An 18,272-nucleotide genomic window follows, 5' to 3' on the forward strand; every position below is an offset into this window, starting at 1 on the left:
CAGCAGCCACTGCAGAAACCAGAAATTCAGCTGCCTCACTAAATGCTTTTTCTTTCTCTTATTAAAAGCGCTAACTTCGCCATTGCCAGTTGCTGATCATTATAATGACTCCATCTTTTAAAGGGAGGTTTGAGGAGAACTTCGAAAAGGCCCAATAAAGAGCGGGCAGCCTTTTCAATGGGCTGTTTATTAGACAGGAGCCTCCTGCACCTGATCCCCGGCGCTTGGGAGAGCGCCCTCGCCGCGCCCCCAGCCCCAGCCCCAAACAGGCGCTTTTGTACAAGGTGGATTTTCGGCGGAGGGCCAGGAAAGAAAGGCGAGTGTGGAATGGGAGATCCCTGCCCACTTTTTTTCCCCCCCCCAAATGTTTTGTTGATGGTGAAATCATTTGGTTGAAAGTACTTTTCGTCCACCATGCATTTGCTCTTCAATCTCCCGGTAGTATAATCTTCTTAAAAATCACTGCCAGCGCTGGTAAATTACGTAATGGCTCTTCAACTTTAATCTCTGAGTACTGAGAAGCCAGGACAGAGATGGGAACAGAACTGAGATTTTCAAACTCTTTATTTTTGTGGAGTTGTGACTTTGAACTCATGCAGATAAGCATAAAGTCACGGAAATGTATACTCGTTTTCACACGTATTATCCTGCCAGGTAATCACCATGAAAAGACTTAAGTTGGTCACTAGGAAACATAGACACATGAGTGTACATATACACGTAGTCACTCTCACCCCCACCCCCAGCTCTGCCTTGTCTCCTACGTACCAGCGGGGCACACACATGCCGTTATAGAACACTGCATTTCACTTGTCCTTAGGGACATTCATTTTGTAATGAGTTGTACTTCCCATGCATTTTTACAGGATTAGGAAGTGGGAGCTGAAGGCATATGAAGTTTTTGAATGTAGCGTTTTTTCTCCCTTTTTTTTTTTCTTTCTGGTTTTCTCTCTCCCTTACTAAATGTAGGAAACCGAAACATGACCAAATCATACAGCGAGAGCGGGCTGATGGGCGAACCTCAGCCCCAGGGTCCTCCGAGCTGGACAGACGAGTGTCTTAGTTCTCAGGACGAGGAGCACGAAACCGACAAGAAGGAGGACGACCTAGAAACTATGAACGCGGAAGAGGACTCACTGAGGAACGGGGGAGAGGAGGAGGAGGAAGACGAGGACCTGGAGGAGGAGGAAGAAGAGGAAGAGGAGGACGACGATCAAAAGCCCAAGAGACGCGGCCCCAAAAAGAAGAAAATGACCAAGGCGCGCCTGGAGCGTTTTAAGCTCCGGCGCATGAAGGCCAATGCCCGCGAGCGGAACCGCATGCACGGGCTGAACGCGGCGCTGGACAACCTGCGCAAGGTGGTGCCCTGCTACTCCAAGACCCAGAAGCTCTCCAAAATCGAGACGCTGCGCTTGGCCAAGAACTACATCTGGGCTCTGTCGGAGATCCTGCGTTCCGGCAAAAGCCCTGATCTGGTCTCCTTCGTGCAGACGCTCTGCAAGGGCTTATCCCAACCCACCACCAACCTGGTTGCGGGCTGCCTGCAGCTCAATCCTCGGACTTTTCTGCCCGAGCAGAACCAGGAAATGCCCCCGCACCTGCCCGCTGCCAGCGCTTCCTTCCCGGTGCACCCCTACTCCTACCAGTCGCCGGGGCTGCCCAGCCCGCCCTACGGGACCATGGACAGCTCCCACGTCTTCCACGTCAAGCCGCCGCCGCCGCACGCCTATAGCGCCGCGCTGGAGCCCTTCTTCGAGAGCCCCCTGACTGATTGCACCAGCCCTTCCTTTGATGGACCCCTCAGCCCGCCGCTCAGCATCAACGGCAACTTCTCTTTCAAACACGAACCGTCCGCCGAGTTTGAGAAAAATTATGCCTTTACCATGCACTATCCTGCAGCGACCCTGGCAGGGGCCCAAAGCCACGGATCAATCTTCTCGGGCGCCGCTGCCCCTCGCTGTGAGATCCCTATAGACAATATCATGTCCTTCGATAGCCATTCCCATCATGAGCGAGTCATGAGTGCCCAGCTCAATGCCATCTTTCACGATTAGAGGCGCGCCAGTTTCACCACCCCCGGAAACGAACCCACTGTGCTTACTACAGTGACTGTCGTGTTTACAAAAAGGCAGCCCTTTGGGTACTACTGCTGCAAAGTGCAAATACTCCAAGCTTCAAGTGATATATGTATTTATTGTCGTTACTGCCTTTGGAAGAAACAGGGGATCAAAGTTCCTGTTCACCTTATGTATTATTTTCTATAGCTCTTCTATTAAAAAAAAAAAAGTAGTACAGTAAAGTAAAAAAAAAAAAAATGCACCACAAATTTGGTGTAGCTGTATTCAGATCATATTAATTATCTGATCGGGATAACAAAATCACAAGCAATAATTAGGATCTATGCAATTTTTAAACTAGTAATGGGCCAATTAAAATATATATAAATATATATTTTTCAACCAGCATTTTACTACTTGTTACCTTTCCCATGCTGAATTATTTTGTTGTGATTTTGTACAGAATTTTTAATGACTTTTTATAATGTGGATTTCCTATTTTAAAACCATGCAGCTTCATCAATTTTTATACATATCAGAAAAGTAGAATTATATCTAATTTATACAAAATAATTTAACTAATTTAAACCAGCAGAAAAGTGCTTAGAAAGTTATTGTGTTGCCTTAGCACTTCTTTCCTCTCTAATTGTTAAAAAAATTGCACAATTTGAGCAATTCATTTCACTTTAAAGTCTTTCCCTCTCTTTAAAATAAAAACCAGATCCACAACACTCAAGAGGATGAAAAAAAAAAAGTGATGTATTCCCTATCAAACATATCAAATCATTGCTTGCACAAGCTTTTATATACATATTATAAACAAATGCCAACATACCCTTCTTTAAATCAAAAGCTGCTTGACTATCACATACAATTTGCACTGTTTCTTTTTAGTCTTTTACTCCTTTGCATCCCATGATTTTACAGAGAATCTGAAGCTATTGATGTTTCTAGAAAATATAATGCATGATTTTATACATAGTCACACAAATGGTGGTTTGTCATATATTCATGTAATGAATCTGAGCCTAAATCAAATCAGGTTGTTAATGTTGGGATTTATACCTATTGTAGTCAGTTAGTACATAGCTTAAATAAATTCAAACCATTTAATTCATAATTAGACAATAGCTATTGCATGTAAAATGCAGTCCAGACTAAGTGCTGTTTGAGACGTGATACTGGTACCACTGCAATCGATCTGTACTGTAATCTTGTTTGTAATCCTGTATATTATGGTGTAATGCACAATTAGAAGACACGCATTCAATTGCAATAAAATAGTATTAAAAATCTGAGCAATTGCTGCAGTTCTTTTTAAAGTGATTTTTAGTATAAATAATTCCTATGTGGAATAGTTGCTTTATTTGCCGAGTTAAGAAAGTACTAAGCAGTATTTGAAGAATAAGACAAAAAAGAAAAGTTTACTTTAGCATACTTTCTAATCTGTTTATCTTTGCTTAGGAAGTCATCAGATCTTTTTAGATAAGGAAAGGACCTACGTGATATTTCCATGATATTTCACTACTTGGAATATGAAGCTGTGGGGGGAGGGGAGCGAGGGAGGGTTGTGGAGAGACAAATAGTTGTTTTTGCTTTTCTTTGCTTTAAGCATCTTTACGTTTAGTTTTTGGGTTTTCATTCTTTTAAATTATTATGTTATGTGTTTTCAATTTTTTAAAGGGGCATTTAGTTAATTATTAACAAGCAAGGTACAAACAAGTACCCTAGTTTAGTTTGCCAACATATTAAAAAACATATTTAAAAACTTTATCATTTGCTTAGTGCTTTGTTGTCTGTATATTTTCCTGAGCTGAAATGTTCTCTAATACAAACCAGTACTATCCCCAAAAGCAACTTATAAACCTTTAGAAAATGCCTGGAAGAAATTATTTAATTAATTTAAAGAACCCAAGAAGTGGCATTTTGTAATTGTTCTATAAACACCTTGTGATGATTTCAACAATTTTTCCAAGAAAAAAAGGTAATGAATTACTTTTCCTGAAGAACATACTCTTTGTACTATATTATTGGAAGGTGCAATTGGAGCACTATTGTGCTCTTTCATAAACAAAATTCACTGGAGAAAGTTACAGATGATTCTGCCCATTGTTAAGTCCACTAAAAAAAAAAAGTTTGGCCTTTTTGTTCCTCTGGATGTGTTGACTGACAGGAAAGATTCCTAGGGAATAACATTTTGGCACTTGTGTTCTGGCTCTACCCCGTGCTCTGATTACTGTCATTAGTAACTCCATTGTTCCTCCTCTGATTCCGATGCCACATTGGATGACTACCTCCCTTCCCAAGCTTGTTCCTTTAATCTCCTTCTCATTGGTGATTTAGGGGTTCCAGAAAGCTGACCTCATTTAGCAAGCTGCTCCAGAAAAATGTGAGTAATCTAATGGACAGGAACAATTAGCCCTACTAATAACATTGCCAATGGGGCTCCATCAGGCTGTGACAGTAGCAGCAAGGAGTATTTCAACATTAAGAAAACGTTTGAGTGCACTTTATAATATATTATTTTAGCTTGTTTTACATCAGCCTTCATCACATGACAGAAATGCTCTTAAGTTAGTCCTAACCTTATCCAAAATGCAATATCTCATTCCAAGTGAATCAGAGTTGTTTTGGAATCAAGCTGTTGCTTCCCATATCCAACATTGCTCTCTCTGCTCTTACTTTAAGAGACACAATAATGATATGATATCTGAACTGTGCCATCCTCCCAGCCTAGGAGACCATGAAGTGAACATTCAGATCTGATGTGATCTATTCAGCAGCTCGATTTTACCTGTAATTAAAATTAGACATCTTCATGCCAACTAAAAACTGTTGCTATAGTGAACAAAAGAAATAAGAGAATGACATTATAAGAATCAAAATAATTTAAAACAACAAGTAGAGAAATCTATTTTGTGGGGGTTTGTTTATAAGGTAAAAATGAAGACTGGAAGTTAGGTTTGATCCGCCCCCTGTCCCCCGCGCACACCCCCCCCCCTGCCTTTTTGGTTGTCTAACTTTTTTCTAAAACATAAGGATTCTTTCAGTCAGTCAAGGAGTAACTCACATGCCACCATCTTTTATTCAAAGGCAGGCACAGATGTTCCTTCTGCAGGGAAGGTTTTAATTTATGAAAATGATATTGTTTATGCATGAATGAACTGAATGCACTCTGCATAACACACAGCACTTCCATCTGATCAGAGAAATACCACAGAACCAGTGCCAATGTCAGGAACATATTCTGCAAATTTACTCACTTAAATGTTTAATGAATATTTGGAAGACATTTCAAACCACAAGAAACCTTTTCAATGTTCTTTTTTTATTTTCTTTTTGGGTTTCCAGCCATATTTAAAAGAGACTCTTGCAATTTTTATAGTAGGTTAATACCTATATTTAGCTCATAAGAAAAGAGAATGTTTTGCTAAGTGGAAAGCAACTAAAAGGAAGAAACACTGGCAAGTTTAGTTTCATTGGGAAAGATATTCCTATCAAATAAGATGCTTAGCTCTATTTATTTAATGTGAAATGTGAAAATGTTCTGGAGAGTTATTTCCAGAAAAAGAGCTGCAATTTTAAATCAGCGAATAGTTTTAAAATTGGAGATGAAATTTGGCTAAATATTTTAACTGGTGCATATTTCTTTTCAAAAAGAACACTGCATAACTTAGATAACATTTACATCACCAATTGCATTTATACACTATGATCTGTCTACTTTTAATCTTAAAAAGAAAATTAAAGGCAAATCAAATGAAGGATTATATTTTAAGAATGTTCTACTAATTTTAGGTTTATAATATGTTATAGTAAAATTACATTTGAAACAAATTTGTGTTCTAATTTATTAATCTAAAAATACTCCCTGTTTCCACATTTGAAAGTCTATAATTCTTACAAAATTAATGCATTTCTGAATGTAACTAGCAACTACTAAAATGATATATGGATCATTAGCTAACAGTTTGAACCAAGCTGTTTCAGTTCTAGAATTAAACGAGATTTAAAGTGAAAATATCTATTAAACAATTAATAAAACTGGGTTTCAAAACATAGACCGATTTTGTCCTAATGGGAATCATGAAATAGCAAAGCTATTTCTTCCACTACACTAAAGTCTCCTGCCCTCGCTTTTCCTCTCCCTCCACCAGCACTTATTTTCTGGAAACAATCTAAATAAAAATTTTAATTCCAGGGTCTGACAAAGAATAAAAGAGCCAGTGCAACATCTTGTGGAACACCAGGACTGAGAACTCTTGTTACCATCGCACAGAGGCGTTCTGGCGTCAGATGCACAGTGATTTGTTTGGTGGCAGAATCATTGGCTCCTGGCCAGGCATTATGTTTCAGAGGACACTATTGTCAAGAACCATTCAACTAGAAAGCTGCACTGTATGCACTCAAAAGTTGAGATCATCTGCCTTCCTATGTCAAAAAGAATTCTGTGCTGGCAATTGACTCATGGACTCTCTTCACACACACTAACACTTGGTTCAATGGCTCTGATGGAATTAGCTGGGTAACCTAACTAGTGGCATCAGCAAGACAAGGCCACAGCCTCTGGGGACTTCTGTTTAAATTGCTAATTTTAAAATATCTTAAAATGCACAGTATTACGTTAATGCTGGTCTAGATCTTCAGATACATTAAATGTGGATTTGGCCATCTGAACATTATCATGCTGTTTGCCCAGCTAATTCAGAGGTAGATGGATAGTGACAATAACTATCTTTACAGATCATTAGGTATGGAGCAATCCAAAGGGATGGATCTGATTGTGAAATGACATCTAGAAATTAGAGAATAAGTTAAATCTCATATATGAGGTGATTCGGTAACTTACTTTGCTGTTAACCAGATTAAAATCTAACCCTGCTCTAGGCTTTGATGTCTTGAGGACAGCCAGCTGGAAAGATGCTCAGTAGGCTTCACATACTTACTAGGTCAGTGTTAAGTGTTTTCCATTCACTCACACATTTCATCATCAAAGCAGCCCTGTTCCTTATTTTACTGATGCAGAAACTGCAGGAAGTTGGAAACTTGCATTACAGGTTTCCTTTCTTCATTCAGGTATAGTTCAAATGCCACTTCCTCCAAGAAGCCATTTCTGATTCTTTATCTAAAGCATCAACCAACCACCTGGCTGGCATGGCTCCATAGTTGTGCCTTGACCCAGGAGGTCATGATTAGATTCCCTGTTGGGGCTCGATCCCCAGTGTGGGGACTGCAGGAGGCAGCCAATCAATGATTATCTCTTATCATTGATGTTTCTATCTCTCCCTCTCCCTTCCTCTCTGAAATCAATAAACATGTATGTAAAATAAATAAAAAATAAAGTAGCAACTACCTTCAACCCCACTAAATTCATTTATTTATCTGTTATCTTGCTTATTTATCTGTTTAGTTTATTTTTAAAATATCTCTCTCCATAGTAGAATGTGGGTTTCACCAGAACAGGAACCTGTCTCTTTTGTTTGTTGCTGTTTCTCTGGTGCTTAGAAGACCTAGGAGATCCTCAATAAATATTAACATCCTAAGGGAATCAAACCACACTGATGCAAAAGCTTGTTGCCTTAACCACTATGTTACAAATCAAGTTAGTTGAGAATGGAGAGGGCCATAAATGATTCTTAACCCAGTTAAAGTTATAAGCATTAGTTCTATAAAAAAAAAACAAAACAAAAAAACACACAAGTGAATCATTGCCTATTGCACAGCATGACACTAAACTCCCTCCCCCCCCACTCCTTTTGAGCAATCAGTAATCTTTTTTTTTTTTTTTTAATATATACTTTTATTGGTTTCAGAGAGGAAGGGAGAAGGAGAGATAGAAACATCTATGATGAGAGAGAATCATTGATTGCCTGCCTCCTACAAGCCCCACATTGGAGACCAAGCCCACAACCCAAGCACATGCCCTGACCAGGAATTCAACTGTGACCTCTTGGTTCATAGGTTGATGCTTAACCACTGAGTCATACCGGCCAGGCAGTAATCTTTTGTTTTTATTGTTATCAATAGGTTAAATATAATTTGCAACTGGAATAAAAGGAGAACTAATATATTCTTAGCTCTTTCCAAACCACATATATTTTTTGTTTACATTCATTAAGAACTTGAGTACACGTTACTTTTTTTTCTGTTCACCATTCTTCTAGCAATTGTTCCTGTTCTATTATTATTGTTATGTAAAATTGTCCCAAACTTTCTTATCAACATTGAAGAGCTTAGATTACAGCAGATCAGAATCTAACCCATTAGTACTAAGTTCTCCAGCAAGGACTTTGGGAATTTGAATAGCATTCAACAAATTTAAAAGCAAAAATAGGCTACCTATAGGCAGATGAGTACAGAAACGGAAATCCACAATGTAAAGAGAGTACTTCATAGCCTTCCTCCAAAGTACCAGTTAGACTAGAAAAGTAGTAAGTTTATAGGAAATATGATATTCCTTGTGAATACAACACAATTAAAGAACATGGAGTTATTTTTAACAACATCAGGTATCCACTTTTAGCACTACCCAGGAATTATTATGAGATCTGCTTCGGGAACAGAACATAGAAGGATCAGTATTCTTGGAAGAGCATGTAGTATAAAATCACTGAAAACTGAAGAATAACCAATGTTCTTTATAATAGTCATATTTATACACAGTATGTGTTATTGGTTGAGATAAATGCAGCTGAATTACTTCACTTATCATTTTTACTTTAAAATGTTCACTGTTTAAACTTAGCACATCAATAACATTTCTTTAGTGTTCTCTCTCCCTGATGTCAGTTAGGAGATCACCCCCACTTTCAGTGACGTCAATGAAGGGGGATTACAATGCTTAAGAGAACTGTTAATTCCTCATCACTGGTGTCATCAACAATTGTAGGGTGGCAGGGAATTGCAAATGTATTATCTGTGGTTGGTTACAGGTACATGACCAACTAATGTTCACATCAAGAGTAGAGAGGGTAATATAGTATTCTAAAAAGGAGAGTTGGAATAATATCCCTTGTCATTGTTAATAGATAATGGAATAATCTTTATTCCAACCAATGGTTAAATACACAACAAACAATAAATAAACAATAGTAACATGCATATAAATTATAACTAGAATCTAAGTAGGAATATTTATTAACATATTTTTTTACCAAAAGAATTTCTTAGTTAATAGAGGCCAGGCTACTGATTCACATATTTTTAAATCCCAACATGAGATTTTTGGATACAGACAATATATTTTAATGTTTCCTCAATACTACTGGCATATTAAAAATGTTAAGAGGTATTTTGCTTTCAAGGTTTCATTTTGCCTAATTAACTAATAATGCATTTATCTAACTTAAAATATCAAAGAAAAATATACTATATTGAGTTGCTCCTGAAAATTCACAGTCAGACAGAACCTCAGAATGGGATCCTATTTGGAAGTAGTGTTCAAATAATACATCTTAAGGTGTACATTAAGATGAGGTCACACTGGACTAAAAAGATCCTTATAAGAAGACTGATGTCCTTAAAAGGAGAGGACAGGACAGACACACAGACACACAGCACACTGGGAGAATGGAGATGTAGACAGAGATTGGAGTGATATGTATATATGCCAAGAGACTGCAGAGTTGGCAACAACCACCAGAAGCTAGGAAAGAGACATGGAACAGATTTTCCCTCTGAATCCCCAAGAAGGAACCAACTCTACAGACACCTTGATTTTGGACTTCTGGTCTCCAGAACTGTGACAATACGTTTCTGTTATTTTAAGCCACCCAGAGTGCGGTAATTTGTCATGGCAGTCCTGGGACACTAAGACATATGTTAAAGACTACAATTGATTGATATGTTAAATATACATAAATATAGGAGAGTTCATTTAAATTCTCCTGAAAATATTACCATGAAGCTTTAGTGACATAATATATAACTACCAGTGTATTTTAGATAGTACCAGCTTTGATTTTCTTTCTTTCTTTTTTTAATCTTGACCCCAGAATATGTTGATTGATGAGAGAGAAAGAGAGAGAGAGAGAGAGAGAGAGAGAGAGAGAGAGAGAGAGAGAGACATTGATGATGAGTTGCCTCCCATAGGCACCCTGACTCAGAACAGAACCCACAACCTAGGTATGTGCCTCAACTGGGAATCAAACTGCAACCATTTTAGTGTTGGGATGATGTTCCAACTAACCAAGCCAACTGTCCAGGGCCCAGTTTTGATATTTGAACAAGCTTATAAATAATAGCTTTTTAATAATCACTTGAATTACGTAAAAGTTTTATTGTTTTTTATTCATGTAAATAAACTAAACTGACATCTAGATTCAGGGACATGTGAATGCATCCACCCAATAAACCAACAATTTTCAACTTTTTTCATCTCAAGGCACACTTAAAATAATTGCTAAAATTCTGCTATATATATATATATATATATATATATATATATATATATATGCCAATCTGAGAAAAAATAGGTATAAGTTTGATTCATTCACACTGGATAGTTATTGTTGTGTTGTCTGTTGTCACTCTTTTTTTTAATGTTTTTATTAAGGTATTATATGTGTACATATCTTACCATTGTCCCCCCCACCCCATTCCCATACATGCCCTTACCCCCCCCGAGTTTTGCGTCCATTGGTTATGCTTATATGCATGCAAGTCCTTCGGTTTATCTCTTACCTCCCCCACCTCTCCCTAAGTTTCCCCCTGTAATTTGACAGTCTGTTTGATGCTTTACTGTCTCTGTATCTATCTTTTTGTTCATCAGTTTATAATGTTCTTTATTATCCATAAATTAGTGAGATCATGTGGTATTTTTCTTTCATTGACTGGCTTATTTCACTTAGCATAATGTTCTCCAATTCCATCCAGGTTGCTGCAAATGATGAGAATTCCTTCTTTTTTATGGCAGAATAGTATTCCATTGTGTAGATGTACCACAGTTTTCTGATCCAGTCATCTGCTGATGGGCACCTAGGCTGTTTCCAAATCTTAGCTATTGTAAATTGTGCTGCTATGAACATAGTGGTGCATATATCCTTTCTGATTGGTGTTTCTAGTTTCTTCGGATATATTCCCAGGAGTGGGATTACTGGGTCAAATGGAAGTTCCATTTTCAGGTTTTTGAGGAAACTCCATACTGTTCTCCACAGTGGCTGCGCCAGTCTACATTCCCACCAGCAGTGCACGAGGGTTCCTTTTTCTCCGCATCCTCGCCAACACTTGTCGTTTGTTGATTTGTTGATGATAGCCATTCTGACAGGTGTGAGATGGTACCGCATTGTCGTTTTGATTTGCATCTCTTAGATAATTAGTGACTTTGAGCATGTTTTCATGTGTCTCTTGGCCTTCCTTCTGTCTTCTTTTGAAAAGATTCTATTTAGGTCTGTTGTCCATTTTTTTATTGGATCATTTATCTTCCTTTTATTAAGTTGCATAAGCTGTTGTCACTCTTTAAATTTGACAATCTAAGGGATAAGAGGCCAGTGGTCCTGGCTAAATAGTCAGGTATTGCATGTTTAAAAAATTCTTGTGGCACACAGGTTGAAATAGCTGTAATAAACTAAGGGTGATTTTTGTCTAAAAGCCTTATCCTATATTTTATAAAGAGCATAATATAAAAACTACTATTTATTCTTCAGATGAAAAATGCCATATTTATTCTATTTGTGGGGAAACATATGTACTAATAAATAGACCTCTGCAAAAACAGGTATTGCTTGCTTTCCCTGGTTTCAAAAACACTCATTTAACACATAATCTTATAATGTATAAAATTACATAATTTTATTTTTTAATGATTGTGGCCCAAATGAATATAAGTGTAATGAATTCTAAAAGCTCTCTCTATTTCAGGTTATGTAGGGCCTTGAATGAGTAGTCTCCTTTGTGAGCTTAAAACACAAAGGCTAAGACTGCACTCTTACTTATCTATGGCTGTACATCTGATGACTTAACTGGTTTGATTGCTCAGAAATACCAGTTAGTGGTTATTTCTTCTGAAGGTATTCAATTAATCAGGAGTTTTAGTTCAAGTAGATCTGGGCACTATCTTGTTGATGTGTGTAGACATTCTGGGGAGAGGATATAATGCTTAGAGCTCCTGCAGCCATCTGGGAGCCACAGTGGTGTCCTTGTTGATACCTGGACCCAATGGAGTAGAAAGCCCCTGAGTTTTTAATGACCATCCCCGGAACAGCCTGACTCTGGGCCTCTGTTTATGTGAAAAGTTAAATCTTATTTCAAAACTACGTTTAGCTTGATGTTCTGTTATTTGTAAATTATTGACAAATAAACAAGCCTTGTGGTGCAAAGGAAGAATGAAGAGGAAAGAATACTGACTGTAAGAGTTGCTTTTATTGTCTAAAATCCATGGAATCATCTGGTGTGCTTGTTTAAAATACACGTTTCTAGGAATAGTTCAGCTATGGATTTCTAGGAATAGTTCAGCTATGGATTCAAAATCTGAGAGCATCAGGGAGGGGTACAGACTCTGACTTTTCATTTAGAACAAACTGAACATACGTAAGCACATCCAAGTTTGAAAGGAGCAGGAGGCTGTGTCAGAAAGAGTGCTTATTTGAGTTGAAGCATTCAAGAAGTCTACGAGGTCCAGATGATATAATTATAGGAGCCGGCAATGGAGGGAACCACAGATAGTTGGGATGAGGCTGTCATGGAAATTTGATGCCAGGGCATTATAAAGGACACCAAAGTGCCCCAAATGGTAACAGAAAATGATGTAAAAGTAAAAACCAGTGAACCTAGTATCAAACTCTTTGATGTCTATGGGCAAGAGGCCTGAAAGCAATGGGCTTTTTTATAGTGAGAAGGGACATTGCCTCCTCTGTGTAATGCCTTTTTCACAGCTGTACTAGTGTGAGCTATAGGAAATGAGGGTAGCTTTCTGATTTAAATTTTCTATTTGTGTATCTGGTTATACCTGATTTAAGATTTTACATTATGGCACTGCTAGTAGTTACTATGAGAGTCTCAAACTCTCTATTTGGTGGAAATACATTTCAAATAGTTTGTTCCATGTTTATCAACATCAAGACCTACCTGAAAGGGGATCTTAAAAACCCGAGGGAAAGGGAAGAAGGGCCTATTCTCCTTTTCTGTGTTATTCATGATTGTTGCTTTTGGGGAGCTAGGGATCACATGGTCATTGTCATCACATACTCAGGGGAGAAGTGTCCTGGAACACAGAGCTTCTAGAGTTTTAAACAGAGCTTAAATTTGAGTGTGAAAAACTGGCACATGAAGAAACTGTGATATTCTGAATTGGTGGGACTTTAAAATTTCTTCTGCTTTCTCTGCATTTCTTGTAAGGACACATGGCTCTCCACCTTTTAGGTAGAAGGAGCCAGAGTAGCAAGAACACCGACAAAATCTCCACTCACCATGTGAGGAAAGCCATCCCCTTGACACACTGATGATGTGCCCATTTAGCATCAGAAATGACTGAAGATGGATGTAATCAAAGATCACTTCACCCAAAATGTAGATTGACATGAAGAAATTAAATGTCATGAATTTTTTTCTCACCCATGAGATATAACATGAGCAATATCAGAAATTAATACAGGAACTCAATTTAAAAAGTTATTCATTCATGCATTCAACAGACCCATTTATTGACCATCTATTTTGCTAAAAGCACTGTTTAGGCACAATAAGTAGAGCCATAAACAAGCAGATTAGGTCTCTGTTGTTGTTGAGCGACCCATCTAATGGGAGAAGAGAGACAAGAAATAACTAAACAAATAAATCAACGACAAACGTTTAGATAGTGGGGAGTGTAATGAAAGTAACATTGAGTAGGGGTCAACTCTTTTTAAAAATATATATATTTTATTGATTTTTTACAGAGAGGAAGAGAGAGGGATAGAGAGTTAGAAACATCTATGAGAGAGAAACATCTATCAGCTGCTTCCTGCACACCCCCTACTGGGGATCGAACCTGGGACCTTTCAGTCTGCAGGCTGACGCTCTATCCACTGAACCAAACCGGTTAGGGCAGGGGTCAACTCTTGATTGGCCAGGAAAGATCTGGGAAAGTGACATCAAGTTGATCTGGGCCCCATGCAAAGTCATACCATGATGATAATTGTTTTAGGCGGAGTAAACAACAACAGCAGAGGCCCTCATGACAAATGAACTTGGTTTATTTGAGGAATGACAAGGCCAATGTGGTTCGACCTAAATATAATACGAATAGAAGAAAAAAGGATAGGAGATGGGGTTTGAGCAGGTGGCAGAGTCAGATCACCTGGGCTCTCATAGGTCAGGGTGGGAGTTTGGATTTCATCCTACCTGTACTGAGCAGTCCTTAATGAAAAATATTCTGTAAAGTAAGCTGAAGTTTGAAAAACAATTATGTTGATGGTAACTTGATAACATAGGCACTCAATCAGTTGTCACATAAACTCCAAACTTTGAAGCCAGTAGAGACTTTGAGAGATCAAAGGGAGTGACATAGAATTATCCACTGGCCAAAGCTCAGGCATCAGACTTCCTTGTCCCCTGCCCTTGAAGCAGGAGGTCTGAATGCATCTGTTGGCTGTGATTTTACCAGCCTCCATCTGAGAGGAGGTGATCCCAAATTCAGGAGGCTATACCAGTGGTCGGCAAACTGCGGCTCGAGAGCCACATGCGGCTCTTTGGCCCCTTGAGTGTGGCTCTTCCACAAAATACCACGTGCGGGCGCGCACGTACAGTGTGATTGAAACTTCGTGGCCCATGCGCAGAAGTCGGTTTTCGGCTCTCAAAAGAAATTTCAATCATTGTACTGTTGATATTTGGCTCTGTTGACTAATGAGTTTGCCAACCACAGGCTATACCATCAGAGGTACACACCTGGGATTTGCCCAGGTACTTACTGGCCTCCTGAAAAGAATGTTAACCATAGCAGTTTTTTCCCCCCGAGGTCTGCTCAGATGTAGATTTCTTAAAAACAAACAAACAAACAAACAAACAAACAAAACAAAACAGGGATGGAGACTGTGTTTCTAGACCTAGCCAAATGTCTTCCAAAGGGAAAGCAATTATGTTACTTTTAAAAAATATATATATATTTTATTGGATTTTTACAGAGAGGAAGGGAGAGGGATAGAGAGTTAGAAACATCAATCAGCTGCCTCCTGCACACCCCTTACTGGGGATGTGCCCACAACCAAGGTACATGACCTTGACGGGAATCGAACCTGGGATCCTTCAATCAGCAGGCTGATGCTCTATCCACTGAGCCAAACCGGCCAGGGCCAATTATGTTACTTTTAAGAAAGGACAGGTTATTGTTTAATGCTCTGGAAACAAACACCCAAGCTTCAGCTGAAGCAGGGAAAGCAATGTGCAGGAGAGCGATTTTCATGCATCACTGTATTATATACTAGAGGCCCGGTGCACGAAATTCGTGCACGGGGGGGGGGGGTGTCCCTCAGCCCAGCCTGCACCCTCTCCAATCTGGGACTCCTCGAGGGATGTCCGACTGTCCATTTAGGCCCATAAATGGGCAGTTGGACATCCCTCTCACAATCCAGGACTGCTGGCTCCCAACTGCTCGCCTGCCTGCCTTCCTGATTGCCCCTAACTGCTTCTGCCTGCCAGCCTGATCACCCCCTAACCACTACCCTGCCAGGATGATTGATGCCTAACTGCTCCCCTGCCATCCTGTTTGCCCCTAACTGCCCTCCCCTGCAGGCTTGATCACCCCCAACTGCCCTACCTTTCAGGCTTGTTCCCTCCCAACTGCCCTCCCCTGCTGGCCTGATCACCCACAACTGCTCTCCCCTGCAGGCCTGGTCCCTCCCAACTGCCCTCCCCTGCTGGCCATCTTGTGGTGGCCTACTTGTGTCCACATGGGGGCAGGATCTTTGACCACATGGGGGCAGCCATCTTGTGTGTTGGAGTGATGGTAAATCTGCATATTACTTTTTTATTAGATAGGGTAGAGGCCTGGTGCATGGATGGGGGCTGGTTGGTTTGCCCTGAAGGATGTCCCAGATCAGGGTGGGGGTTCCCTTGGGGCATGGGGCGGCCTGGGCAAGGGGCCTGTGGTGGTTAGCAGGCCGGCCACGCCCCTTGACCACCCAAGCAGAGGCCCTGGTATCTAGGGTTTATTTATGTTCTACAATTGAAACTTTGTACCCTGGAGCAGAGCCAAGCCTTCTGCTCGCTCCATGGTGGCAGCCATTTCTGTTGGGATTTATGTATCTTCTATAATTGAAACTTTGTAGCCTTAAGTGGAGGCCTGGGCCGGCCAGGGTGTGCAGAAAGCTTGCCTTCCTCCATTGCTCATTGCCGGGAAAGCCCAAGCTTCCCTCCTGCTCTCTGTGGCCATAGCCATCTTGTTTGGGTTTATTTGCATATTTGCTCCTGATTGGCTGGTGGGCGTGGCTTGTGGGCGTGGCTTGTGGGTGTAGTGGAGTGATGGCTAATTTGCATATTACTCTTTTATTAGATAGGATAGGAGTCACTTAGGGGGCAGGTGATCCTCAGGAACTGATGCCTATGTGGATAGATCCTGAGGACAGAGCCTCAGGGCACTGCAACCTTTAGAGCCTGGAGGAGGACAGCTCACCAAAGACAGAGAATGGAGCAACACCGTTACTTTTGTCCCCAAGAAATGCAAAGCCTATGTTTTTGACCTTCTGACCTGACTGAATTTTTTTAAAAGGTCTTAAGAAGTAGCCACCTCCGTTGGCCTGTTTGCCAGGGCTCTCAGTGAGCTTTTAAAGGGCCAGCGAGCTCTAATTGTGTTGATTGCCTGACAGCTGTGACTACAAGACGCTGACTCCAGAGCTGCAACTCCTTCTGCGGAGGCACCAACCTTCCCCACAGATGCCTCCTCCCGGGGGCCACCTGAAGGCTGCGTGGGGTTAGCGGCAGCTGCGCTCCTGCCCCAAGAAACAGCCCGCTGTAATCAGATCAATCCGAGGCTCTTCCCCGCTTGGCCTGGGAGCTTGGTGTTTGTTTTCAGAGCATTGAACAGCGGGAGTCCTAGCTTAACTGGCACACAGGTGTTTTATGTCTGAAAGGGATTTGGCTGGGCCACCAGACAGCCTACCTCCCTGGCTTTTTGAAATCCAAGTTTGAGCGGAGAACCTTGAGTCACTCCTGCTACCATAACTTTTCAGTGTGGCCGGAGAGGAGGATGTCATTGGTTAGGCACCAGCACACGGCAATTAGATTTACAATTCTATCAATTCAATTTCCTCTTTAACTCCCTGACCCCTAACTTTTTCTCCATGCAATTATTCTGACCTTATAAAACACCTGCGGATTTCCTCCCCACGCTGCCCGCCCCCCCCTCCCCCATTATTACACTGCTTAGAGCAGCTTTCCTCGGCCCTGAACATTGGAACCACCGGGGGAGCTTTTAAAACTCCTCAACTCTGGGTCCCATCCCCAGAGATTCTAATTTAATTGTCTTTGAGGGTAGCCTGGGCACCTGGATTTAAAAAAAATCTTCCCAGGAAACTCATGTGCAGCCATCACTGCGAACCGCGGGGGGGGGGGGGGGGGGGGAGGAGGGAGCAGACGCCCTGCGCTTTCCAAATTAACTATCAGCTGATGGCAGGCATCTCAGCTACCAGGAGAACGTGAAGGGTGCGTCCCAGGGCCCTCTCCACTCCAGGTAACACTCCATGGCAGCAGAGGCCTCCAGGAGAGCAGGTCCTGCTGCTAGTCGGCTCTCTCCAGGGAGTGAGCGCCAGATGCGGGCAAGGACAAGACAGGCAGCTATCTTGGGGCAGGGAGGCACTAAATCTGCCAGTTGAGAATGGGCCTGCTATGCAAACCAAGGACTTCTCTCTGGCTTCCTCTCAGGGCTTCTGGGAATCGAGCCGGTCCTCCTTCTATACCAGCTGCATCAAGATCAGCTAATTCTTGAGGGCGTGCACGCGTGGGTACAAAGAGCGGCCTCTGCTCCCCAGGAGCGGCCGCTGCAGAGCACGGGGAGAACCGGGGGTAGGTCCCTGCAACTCAAAGTGTGTTCCGCGGCTCAGCGGTCTCAGGAATGCAGTACGTCGGGTCTCCACCCAGACCTATTCAAGAAGAATCTGCATTTCAGCGGGATGCCCACGAGGGTGAGTATGAAAGTCAGCAAAGTTTGAGGAGCGCGGACGTATTCTACTGCGGGCAACGCCACGCGCTGCATTGCATGGAGGCGTAGGGCCTGGGTGGAGAGAGCAACTCACTCCTCTTCCCGCA

The 18,272-nt window shown here is 41.2% G+C and overlaps 1 protein-coding gene across 1 annotated transcript; it reads left to right on the top strand.

Annotated features, from left to right (window-relative positions):
• Nucleotides 1-980: 980 nt before the first annotated feature.
• NEUROD1 (neuronal differentiation 1) lies at nt 981-2,054 on the top strand (the record flags this gene model as incomplete). Its single annotated transcript, XM_079781715.1, has 1 exon — nt 981-2,054. The coding sequence occupies one exon, from the start codon at nt 981-983 to the stop codon at nt 2,052-2,054; it is 1,074 nt and encodes a 357-aa protein (XP_079637841.1).
• Nucleotides 2,055-18,272: the final 16,218 nt, after the last annotated feature.

Source organism: Cnephaeus nilssonii (assembly GCF_951640355.1).
Source record: "Cnephaeus nilssonii genome assembly, chromosome: 10".
NCBI classification, from domain to species: domain Eukaryota; kingdom Metazoa; phylum Chordata; class Mammalia; order Chiroptera; family Vespertilionidae; genus Cnephaeus; species Cnephaeus nilssonii.